We start from the raw sequence: 13,307 nt of genomic DNA on the forward strand, positions 1-13,307 counted from the left end.
AACCCTGAACCCTAAACCCTAAACCCTAAACCCTGAAACCCTAAACCCTGAACCCTAAACCCTGAACCCTGAACCCTAAACCTGAACCCTAAACCCAAAACCTGAACCCTAAACCCTAAACCCTGAACCCTAAACCCTGAACCCTGAACCCTGAAACCCTGAACCCTAAACCCATGAACCCTAAACCCTGAACCCTAAACCCTAAACCCTGAAACCCTAAACCCTAAACCCTAAACCTAAACCCTGAACCCCAAACCCTAAACCCTGAACCCTAAACCCTGAACCCTAAACCCTGAACCCTAAACCCTGAACCCTGAACCCTGAAACCCTGAACCCTAAACCTAAACCCTAAACCCTAAACCCTGAACCCTGAACCCCTAAACCCTGAACCCTGAACCCTAAAACCTAAACCCTGAACCCTGAACCCTAAACCCTGAAACCCTAACCCTGAACCCTAAACCCGAACCCTAAACCCTGAACCCTAAACCTAAACCCTAAACCCTGGAACCCTAAACCCTAAACCCTGAACCCTAAACCCTAAACCCTGAAAATATATTAAATGGAAAAGAATGAATCTTATAATTTAATTTTAATATATTTTAATAAAAAAAATTTGTAAATTCTCTAGATTTCAATATTATATAATATAAAATGATTATAATATTATTACATTTAACAAAAATAATTATTTAAAATACTTAGATAAATATATTTGATAACAATGTTGGAAATTAAAAGAACAAATATGCTACGATTATAAATTTCTATTTACACTGCATATTCTTGTTCTTATGTAATTTGTTCATAACACAAAAAAAATTTTGAAATTGTTTTTTGTTTTATATGCAAATAAGATATTATCTCATATATACAAAGCAACATGAATAAGACATATATATATATATTTAAATAATGAGTTTACTGTTTTTTTTTTTTTTACTATTATTTTATTTCTATATTCTTTTAAATTATTTCTTTTATTAAGCATATATAAAATATTAGTAAATTTGCATTCACCCTATCGATATAATTAATAAGAGAATTAGAAAATTCCGTTTTCTCTTATTATTAAACCTAATTTCATTTTGTGTCACTCAAAATAATGTAAATATTGTACATTACTGTCAAATATTAGAAATATCAATAAATTATCTAAAACTTTTGTTGATATTAATAAAATGATATAACAATAATAATTTCATGATATTTTCTACATTATATACATCCATGAAAATTAAATATATTCATTAATTACTAATACATCTGCGCATAATTTTATGATATTACTTTATATATAAAAAATGTTACAAATAAAATAAAATATTAATAATACAGCGCAAAAAAAAATAATTTATCATATTATGCATTAGTATTTGATTAAAATTCACTAATATATCATTTATAAAAATTAAAAAAATTATAAAAACGTATATTGTACACATATAAATATATATATTTTCTTATGGTAATATATTTTAGTCAATTTTAAAAAATTTCACTATATCTTCAACGAATGATAATAATAAAAAAATAAATGATTTTAACCTTCCATATAATTTTAAAGAATTAGAATCCCCATGTTAGTAAAAAATAATAAATAATCCTCATTTCAAAAATATATTACTTTATTGTATATTCATAACATCCAATTTATATCATAAAAAAAAAAAGAAAAACATCTATTAAAAAGTATTAAGTAATAAATATATTTCATAATATATTTCTAATAAAAATTATTTTATACAATAAATTCTATGTTTTTTTTCTTAAGTTAAATATATACAATGCAACATAATACTCTCTATTTTTTCCAATAAATACAAAAAGATACATTTATTTTTTATAGAAAGCTAATAATATATTTTTCATTTTAAATACACAAATAATCATCTTACATTAGAAAAATACAAAATATTGGAAACGAGGATTTTTCATTTAAAATATCAATTCTAACAGGACATCAATGAAAATACATTAATTTTTTATTATATATTAATTTTAACTGCAGTACATATATTTCACATTAGAATCTATTTTAATGAGAAAATATATATATTAAGCAATAATATTTAATTATTTTAAAAAAACAGTTTATAATACAAAATGAATATATTTAAAACTTTCTTATTCACAAATATATTAAGAACATAATTTCTTACTTTTCGTAATAACCTTATACGATATACACCTGTGCTACTATGAAATTATTTCAATTATAACTATGTTTACAAAAAATATATATCTAAAGATATTATAATTATTACTTCATATATATAATTTCCTTAAAGAAAAATTCATTCTACTTATTGTTCTTTTTGTACATTCATTAACTTAAATTTTTTATATTTTTCATTATTTATTAAGATCTTAGGAATCGTTATTATAATTATGATAGCTAATATAATGATAAGAACTCCATAAAATATTGAACAAATAAAGTGTTGTACTACAGTGGGATCACCTATGATCTCACTTAATATCCCTAGAAGCTGCTTCTGTAGAGGCTCCAGCAGCTCCAAACCTTGTAATATAGGGAATCCTATTCCAAACAAGAAAAAAAGAAAAAAAACAGCAACTGCAAATCCGTAACTTCTAAATTTTATTTTTTTAAAATTTTTATCACTAATTCTTTTATTTTGTTCTTGAAAGATCTCATAATCTTTTTTTCTAATCCATTTTTTTTCAAAATTGAAATATTTTCTATCAGGCATTCCATCATTATAATCCGTAAGTTTTATATAGAATCTCTTCTTACTTAATGATTTATTGGGTTTTCCATTTTTCCGTATTTCCCCTTTTTTATTATTAGATTTATCTTTATTTTTACACTCTTTATAATTTGGAATATCTTTTAATTCTACAATATTTGAGCCCTTACCCTCTTTATATTCAGCTAGTAATCTATAGGTTCTTTTTTTTAAAACTCTACCAAGAGTGTAACTCGCATCCGAAGACTTGATAAACCCATTCTAAAAAAAAGAAAAATGTAAATACTTTTTATTTAATAGAATAAATAATTCCATTATAAAAAGTAGTATTTATAAAAAAAAAAAAACACTAACAAAATATATACCCAACAATTTCCTTATGTAATATTGTCATACCATATCATTTATAAAATGGCATAACCATGTTAAAAGTATAAGCCCAGAAATTTTAATTAAAAACGGAGTTTTAATATTTTGTTTCATGATATATATCTTTGATATTATTAATATATTCGGCAAAAAAAAAAAAAAATAATAATAATATAATATACTTCCAATGATGTACGATAATATACTTACTAAAAAAAAAAAAAATAAATTATTATTTCTTCGTAATTACTCAATGAAATGTATATAACTGTAATGATTTTTACAACATATATAAAAAAAAAATATACATTTAAAAAGGTATTATAAAACGTTTACCTTAATAATATTCATAAAAAATACACTTTCGTTAAAATAAAATGATTTAAATTTATTAGTAATTATTCTAATACATTATTTTATCATTTCATTTAGTGTACTAATTAAATAATATTTTTGTGAATCCTTTTCATGATAAATGAAGAGAGAAAAATTTTATTTCCTATTATTTGAATATATTTAGGTTTCGATATAATATAAAATGTATACGGTATATTTATAATAATGTATTACTATAAAGGTTAAAAAAATTTTTAATTTTAATTATTTTTTCATGTTAATAATTTTTATTTTATAAACATTATATTCTGGATAAATAATAATTTTTAATAAAATACTAATTATCGTAACATTATAATAAAAGTAATAATAATCAAATAAAACAACATTCTGTGTTATGTAAATTATAAAAAAATTGTTAGTTACACTTTGGATACATTCCCACTTTTGTAATCTATAATACAATTAAAAAATATTCTTTATATGCTACCATTTAATATACGAATAAGTACATATTTTAAGGTCACTTATGTATTTATTTTTTTATTTTTCTATCATATTTTTTCAAAAATATAATATTAATTTAAGTTTAATTTATACCATTATTTAAAAAAAAAAAAATTATATTCAGGTATTTAGTTATTTTATATATTTTTAATTAATTATATGTAATTAAAAGAAATATTATTGAAGTAAAAAAAAAACAAAATTAGAGAGAAAGGGAAGGGAAAATTATATTATAAAAATATTTCATACATTTTCATTATATAAAAATATATTAAATGGTAATGAATTTATTAATAATACACAGGATATAACATGCATATAACCAATGAAAAAAAATAACAATATAATATACTAATATATGTGATACATTACTTTTTCTATTAAAAATTTTAAGAAGAAATTATTCTTTTTTATTTATTTTTATAAAGGTGCTAGGTGAGAGGAATATATTTTACTGCTACGCTATAATAAATCTACATAAATATATAAATAAATAATATTCTATTAAACGAACTTTTAACAACAATAATATATTGTGCTAAAATTTTTCTAAAACTTATGCGTTATTGAAAAGAGAACATTAATTGTAATAATATGATGAGCACCAAAAAACATTGTAAACATCTGAAATATAACTTTATACTACTGTTCTGAAGAAGTACTATATTCTAAGCGTGTATATAAAAAATTAAAAAAGAGTAAAAACAGATAAATTTATAGGCCTATTTTAAAACTACAAAAATTAACATTATTATATTTTTATTATTTTATTGTATATATATGTATATATATCATATTTATGAACACACTTATTTCGTTACTTCTTCCTTTTCGCACACTTTTCAGTTTTCGTTCTTTTATTACAGATAATGTTACTATATAATATATACAATAAACTATTTTTTATATATACCAAAATATAAATATAAACTATAAAATCACTATAAAACGTAAGTGCAGTATATTATAAAATTATGTTAAATTAGATATAAATGGGCTTTTTCTTTTTTAGTAACACTAATTATTTATAAATATATTTTTTCTTCTTTTTAAACAATATATATTTATACTTATTTAAATTATTTATGTTTTATTTATAATTTAAATATTATGAGAAATTATATTAATTTCCTTGTATAATATTAAAATTTCTCTTTATTGTATTTATATATTATAACATATTTGTGTTATCATACATATACATATATATAATAATTAAATTTACATATTTTTCATATTGTGTCTTTATATATTTAATACATATCAAAAAAACTTGTTATATAAACATATTATAATCATATTTATGCAAGCTATATGATAAAATATTTACAAATTATAAAATATTCACTTTAATATTCAATTCCTATAGAATTTAATATATTGTCTGTATGGTTACAATTATAATTTATTTATGTATATCTATATGTTTTGCCTTAGAAATAAGAAAAACTCCTTAAAAAATGTCATTTTTTTTATTTTTAATATAAATTGTATGTTTTACTGTTTCTGAAATGTCGTTATTATTCAATTAATACACACAGAACGTTAGAGAGTTCTGAAAAATAAAACCCGTAATATAATAATATATATATGTGTTATACAAAAAAAAAATAATTTTTGCGTAAAATTACAATTTTTCAAATATTAATTTGGAACTTGTACAAATTATACGACTAACAAAAATAGTTGACTACACATACAATTTGTTAATGAGCCCTATGAAGCTCTTAAATCTTAATGATTTCCATTATTTATAATGCATTCACTCTAGCAGTTAAACAAATGAGAAGAAGCATATTCTAATAATATTTAGTACGATTTTATCTAATAATTTCATTTACATTTATTGTATTATTTTTTATATTTTTTCGTTTTTTCAAAATACAAATTAGTCCAAATAAAAATGATAATTCTCTAATACTATTCCCTTAATCTATTATAACAAGAAACTATTGTTGCAGTTGTATTATACTTACAAATATGTATTTGTTTTAATATTATTTTACTTCATCTGAAAAATTATTTTACCTTCAATAAAAATAAAATATAAATTTTCTGAATCATCTATATGAACAAAATAATAATTTAACAGGTCATTCTTCCGAAAACGATCATACATTTGTATGTGACAATACATCCTATATATAATATTGCACTGTAAATAAACATAATATATAAATGTTCAATAATAATAACCTTTGTGCATAAAAAAATAAATTGTTGAATTAATTGAAGTATATCAAAAAAAAAAAAAGAGATTAAAATAATTTTTTTTATTAATAATAACAGAAGATTAATAGTACATAAGTTAATATTATTTCAATAGAAATATAAAAATTACGTATATAAAGACTTATGTAAACTCTTTTAAGAAGATAAAAACAAAAATGTTCATTAAAAAGCAAATAATTTATTAAATTTTATAAATTTTTAATTAGACACGGAACATATTTAAAAAATCATTAATTTTAATTTTATAATATCCAAACCATTGTTCAAGACACATATATAGGATACCTATGAATTCTTGCAGGTACCAGATCCTTATGATATATATTATTGGAAGTGCAAGAGAAAGACAACTTATTAATTGAATAATTGTAACGTTAACGAGAGATGTAATTTATAAAAGAATTTATCATTAAATTAACTAAATATTGGTAATAAGAAGAATTAGTTACATTTAATGTATATTTATACATATATAATTACATTTATACAGTTATATTAAAATAATGAGAAATGTAATAATTCATGGAACTCAAATTATGATATATCAATGTTAAAATCATAGATTTTGATAATTAATCAATTATAGATTGAACGATCATATATAATTCAATAAGATTAAATGATATTAATAGAAAATTAACAATATTTTAATATGTTATACTTAATAAAATGTTGATAATTACATTTCATTACATTATTTGTCAAATAATATATCAAGACAAATTATCCATATAATAATATGTGACTATATATTTATATGTATAACTAAAAAAATACCCGTAATATTAAAAGATATTTATAAGAAAATACATGTATTTATTATTTTTTTTAATATATATTTTACTTTAAGTATGCTTGTAGCATTAGAAAATGTAGATAATTATAAAATTTAATACGAAACACTATGAACTACAAATTTAAATACATAAGTTCCTTTTTATAATACTATATATCACAAATACTAAATCGTTACTTTATACTTATTGAAAAAAAACAAATTATAATTTATAATTTAAAAAAATTAAATAAGTTAAATAGAATTAATTATACACATATATTATCTTGTATCCTGTGGTACTTTTTACATATATATATTTCAATTTTATTGTTTCATCTAGTATGAAAACTTCACATGTTCAATATATATATTTCAAGGATAGATATTATTTTTTACAATAAAAAAATAAATAACATAATAATATTACTTTGAAGGAATATTCAATTATTCACAAGATTATTTATTAATTTTTAATTGCTTCAAATTTCATAAGTTCAGTAATATACAATGAATTTAAACATATATTAAAAAAAAATAATGAGAAATGCAGCAACTAAGAAAAAAAATAATAATTCATATATTTATTAAACATTTAAACAAAAAATATTCATATATTTATTATGCAATAAAAAAAATTATGTATATTCATATAATTATAAAACAGTAAACAAATAACAATAAAGAAAGAAGAAAATAGATTGTTACAAAAATATTCTTAAAGAAATTAAATGGAATTTATTCCAACATTTTTCTAGATATTCAAGAAAATTATTTTTTGTTTCAAGATAATACACATATACTCACTATAATAAGTTATTTATATTGTATTCTTACCATATACATAACATATACGAATACAACAATTTAAATATATAATAATTTAAAAAACGGTAAATTATTTTTACGTACACTTTACTCGTATATTATTATTTATTGAAGTACATTTAAAAAAAATGGGAAATAATATAATCTATTAAAAGGAAAAGAAAAATTAAAACAAGAAACCAAAAAATTATACTAAAATAATTTCGAAAATTAAAAATAAATGAAAACAATATATGCTTCATATAATGATAGACTACGAATGAAATTAATAACATAATTATTTTGGTGAATTAAATATTTACTGAAATTTATTACTAGTATATATATTTTTTTAATTTATTTTTTTTTCTCCTAACTATTATATATTTATTTCAAAAGAATAACTAATATTAGTAAAAATATATATATACTCCAATAAAATGACCTATTCAAACGGTTTCTCACTTAAAATGTTCTGTAATTTTACTTAATAATTCATATATCATAAAGAATTTTAAAATATTTCAATAACGTTTTCATTTTGAATGGTAAAATAACATTTTTGAATATTCTTAAAATGGCATATACATATACTTATCAAATTCAGAATTAAAGAAAAAAATAAATAAAAACATTTGATATATTTATTAGAATATATCTCTTAATCATTGCAGAAGCATTATTATAAATCTTCAATGGTTTTGTATAAATTAATGTTGCGTATTATTCAATATATTTAAAGTTGTAACCTTGATATGTTTTATTATAAAAATATAACTTATTTTACTTTTTTTTAAATTTATAATATAAATAATTTTTCTGTAAGTATATGCTCATATTCTTGCATTTTTCGAATTAGTTGACAAACGTATATATACTTATGAATATACTTATAATACATTCTTAATTGAAATTTAGTCCAAATGAAACCATTAACATAAAAAAGTTATAATATGCATGTACAAAAAAATATATACTTATATATGTAATAATTTAAATTTTTTAAAAATTGAGCAATTACATAATATATACCATAAATAATTAACTTTTAGAAACTTGATATATATATTATTAAGTCTCAGATAAATTTAATACTATCTACATTACATAAGTATAGGAAAAATTTATTATACCTTATATATTGCTAATTCTTCTCTATATTGAAACGTACTAACTATAAAAAACTATTTCAAAGTAGTAATAAACTTATAATTCTATATAAAAAATTAATTAAGTACCAAAATAATAGGACAATATATTATGGTGAATAATAATTATATGTTTTATTTATGATTTATTTTAGGAAAAGAAGAAGAATAAAAAGAATTGTCTACGTTAATATTGTAAATTGTAATTATATACATATGTCTTACTAACAAAAGAAAAAGGAAAAAATGCAATATACAATTTAATGACATATTTACAGATTAACTTCAATATTACTTGTTGATGTAACATATATGTAACTCTTTATTGTTAATTATTTGACTTTTTCCTTATAAATTGTATAGTAAATTTATGCACAGATATATAATTAAGAGCTGTTTAATATCATTATATGGTTAGCATATATTTCTAGTTATCATATATTTACTTAAGTTAATGAAGTATAAGAAGCATACAATATAAATAATAGTGTACGCAATTATTTTATAGTTCACACAAAAATTTTTATGTACTTTATAAAATTATAATTTTTTTTTAATAAGATATATTAATTTAAAATTATTCTATTGATAAAACATAAAAATTAACAATTATCTATCATATTGTTATTCACAACTAGAATATTAATATAAAGTTACAATGGAAAAATGTTTATCCTCGGTAATATTCTTTGCCTTTTAATATGATTAAATTGATGAGTAAATTATTTACTTGTTATAAAAAAAAGTGATAATGTTACTGATATAAAAATGCATACTCATTAAGTAATTCATACTAATTTTTAAAATCCAGGAATGGGGTACTCTAGGTTCTAGTGCATTAAGGCTCTATGCAACACAAGAGTTTGGAAAAATTTCAAAACATATAAAAAATAAAATTCCCTCCTTAATTAACGAGACTAATAAAGACACTTTTAGAAGTGAATGCCTAGAATTGATTGATTTTCTAATAAAAAATAAAAGTGCACCATATTATGTAGATCAGAGTAGATGGGAAGCAACAGTAAAGCATTGGGCAACTTCTCACTATAAACAAATAACTAAAAAACATGGTGGATGTTTTCCGATTTTAGATTATAAAGAAAAAGAAATTTTAGAATTAAATTATGAAGCACTAAATTTCTGTGATGAAAAAAATAATAGAATAAATGGAATACAATGTCCTATAAGAGGACACAGAATTTCAGGTGAATGTGATGAAACATGTTCAAGTAAAATTGATGAATATAACGTGTGGATAGATCAAAGACAAAAGTATTTTAGGGATAAAAAACTGTTAATTAAAAATTCGTGTAAAAATATATCACAACATTTTCCAAATAGACCTTGCAACATATTTAATAGTACAACATTTAAAAAACTTCCCAAATGTACACCCTCTCCTTCAGTTTCACCGGGTCAACATAAACCTGAAGAAGCAAAGAAGCTTTCACAAGAAGTTAATAAAAATACAAGCGATATTCTACAGAATCCGGAAATTCCAAAGGAACAAGTTATTTCAATTCCCCAGGGAGAAGAAACTAAACATGACCAGGAAATTCAACTGGTACATAATTCTCATTCTCCAGTACTACTGTCAACTCAACCTGTAGGTACAACAGATAAAAGTACGAAAATTCAAGATATGCCTCCTGACCAAGATGCAAATCCAAAAACAGCAACACAACTAGAAAATAAAGAATCATTATCACCAGTTTCTAATATACGGCAATCTCCAGATTCTCAAGAGTCACTAGTAATGCATTCTTTTGAAACTAGTTCGTTAACTGCTGAAGTATTACGTCCTTCCTCAACTATATCTAATGTTAATAAGCACCCTAATGTACTAGGTAACATTAATGTTAATTATTCTACTATTTTTAAAATAATTACAATATGTAAAATATGCATTTAAAATACAATTATAGATCCAGAAGAACATACAATTATCTCACAGATATCACCCATTCTAATAATAATTGTATGCGTTACTGTATTTTCTTTTTTTATTAAGGTAATATAAAAAATAAATTTTAAAAATAATATGAAAATTTTATTAGTGTAATAATTTATTATGTAAGAAATTTTTTTTTATAGTACGTTTTAACAGGAACGATAATAAAGAAAAAAAAAATAAGTCGAAAACGATTGAAATTCCTGAGATTACTAGTTCCTTCATTTTCTAAAAACAAAAGTAAGTTTTTAACAGATGATCATTTAGAACACCCAATATATGATGAGAAAGAAATCGTAAAAAAAATTAAAATAAATGAATTTAAAAAAAATGTAAACTTGTCATATCGAAAAAAAGACAGATCCAAAACCATAATAGAAGTACATATGGAAGTACTCAAATACTGCAAAAATGAAGAGTGGGAAAACAAAAAAAAAGAATTCTTAGAAATATGTATAGATGAGTTCACAAAAAAGGAACATAATGCCTATTCTAATTTATCAGATGATTATTTAACAACAGATAATATTAATAGTAGCAATGATGTTACAAAACAAAATATTATATGGAATAAATGGATAGAAAGATATAGAAATATTTCTGAAATATTGAAAAAAGAAAATTGGTTTAATAATTTAAAAAATGAATGGAAAAAAGAAAACGCTTATATACAAGATATGCAAAAATTAAAAAAGAAAGCTTCTAATGAAAATCATTATGTTCCATTTTTAGAAATAGAAAAAGATCTATGGAAACAGTGGATATCTAAAAAGGGTATTATTATAGTACAATATTTGGAACAGGATTCCTTTAAAAAATTGGGAGAATATTTTGACAGTATGTCAGATGAATATTTAAATGAAGATAATAAAAATTATGTATCACTAAATAATATAGAAGAATTGCAGCACAAAGAAAATTATGAAGTATTATATAAATATATAAAAACAAAATTATTAACAAAACTCTGTATTCTAGTGCTTATGTCGATGTTAGAAGAATGTAAAAAGGAGATGAACTTTGAAAGTACGGAATCATATTTGGATAGTTCCATAAATGAATCGAAGATGGAAGGATATTCAGATAAAAAACAAGAAATTATAGAAAATACAATAGAATATAACAGCAATAATTTAGAAAATACACAAAATGAGAAATTCTATACTCACATAGAGAATGACAGTTTCATGAATGAGATAATGGACTGGATTAGAGAAGATGACGTATATTCAAATTCTATAGTTTATGATGGGACAGTGGAAAAATCCGATGAAATAGCAGAAAAACAGTTTTTATAAATTAACACGTATACATGCACAATATATTTAAGAGAAAAATATTTTTGACAAAAAAATATATTATTTAAATTCTGTAAGGTCTGAAGGAAAAAAAGAGTAATAATGCAAATTAATGAATAATATAACAGAGAAAATCAAGAGGAAAATATGAAATTAGAAATCCAGATGTTTAAAATATATTCTATCTATATATATATTTTTTTTATTTCTGCAATAATATCCATTAGAATTTTATATTAATACTCTATTAAGCAAAACTAGTCATATTTTATTATATATTAAAAATAAGGAAAATAAAAAAATATAGTTAAAAATTCCAGAAAATATTAAACTTGTAAGAACGAAAAATTCTCAATAATAAAAAACACTAAAATAAATTCCGATACCTTCTTTGAATTAATATACTATTAACAAATAAATTTATATAATTATATTTTTTTCTATTAAAAATTATTGTACAATTTTTTCCACACCTCGAAAGATATTTATTTGTATTTTTTAAACATTTCCATTATTTGATATATTCAAATTTTAATTAATATAAAAGTTTTGATAATAAGAAAAACAGAATACTTTGAAAGATAGAAACCATAATGAAAATGTATACATAATTTATATAATTATATATATTATAGAACAAATATACTTTATACCTAGTGAAATTATGCTGGATTGTTATGAGTTAATTGATTCTCTCAAATTAAGAGTGTTTATTTATTATGTATTTGTAACTATTTATCTCTTATATAGATCAGTAATTCTTTTTAATAATTTATGTCTTCTTAAAATGAAAATTTATTTTTAAAAATTCTCTCTCTTAATAAAGAATTCAAATTTCTTTTAAATCAAATATTGTAACTTAAATGAAATATCTTCACACATATTTATATATACTGATAACAATATGTATTTTTTCTTGGTTTATAAAAATTTTATTAAAATAAATTTAAAAAATCAATGAAATTATTAAAGTAACCAAAACAGGATAATAATGAAATAATGCTGAATATATCCATTTTTACATTAATCTGTATTTATTAATCACTTTTAAAAAAAAATATAAACCTATAAATAAAAAAAATTCTTATAGTTTTTCTATTTATTTTTTTTTTCTATATTATAATTTATTAATATTTTCATGCAATCAAAGAAATATTGCATAAATAGAGAAAAATA

At 20.6% G+C, this 13,307-nt stretch overlaps 2 protein-coding genes across 2 annotated transcripts; one reads left to right on the top strand and one right to left on the bottom strand.

The window, feature by feature from the left end:
• Positions 1 to 2,303: 2,303 nt before the first annotated feature.
• Positions 2,304 to 3,191, bottom strand: PmUG01_00019400 (fam-m protein; the record flags this gene model as incomplete). Its single annotated transcript, XM_029006700.1, has 2 exons — positions 2,304 to 2,969; positions 3,105 to 3,191. 2 exons carry the CDS (start codon positions 3,189 to 3,191, stop codon positions 2,304 to 2,306), a joined length of 753 nt encoding a protein of 250 aa, XP_028859271.1.
• A 6,349-nt stretch (positions 3,192 to 9,540) lies between these two features.
• PmUG01_00019500 (STP1 protein) lies at positions 9,541 to 12,131 on the top strand (the record flags this gene model as incomplete). Its single annotated transcript, XM_029006711.1, has 3 exons — positions 9,541 to 9,561; positions 9,694 to 10,729; positions 10,990 to 12,131. 3 exons carry the CDS (start codon positions 9,541 to 9,543, stop codon positions 12,129 to 12,131), a joined length of 2,199 nt encoding a protein of 732 aa, XP_028859272.1.
• Positions 12,132 to 13,307: the final 1,176 nt, after the last annotated feature.

Source organism: Plasmodium malariae, assembly GCF_900090045.1.
Source record: "Plasmodium malariae genome assembly, contig: PmUG01_00_7, whole genome shotgun sequence".
Classification (NCBI taxonomy): domain Eukaryota; phylum Apicomplexa; class Aconoidasida; order Haemosporida; family Plasmodiidae; genus Plasmodium; species Plasmodium malariae.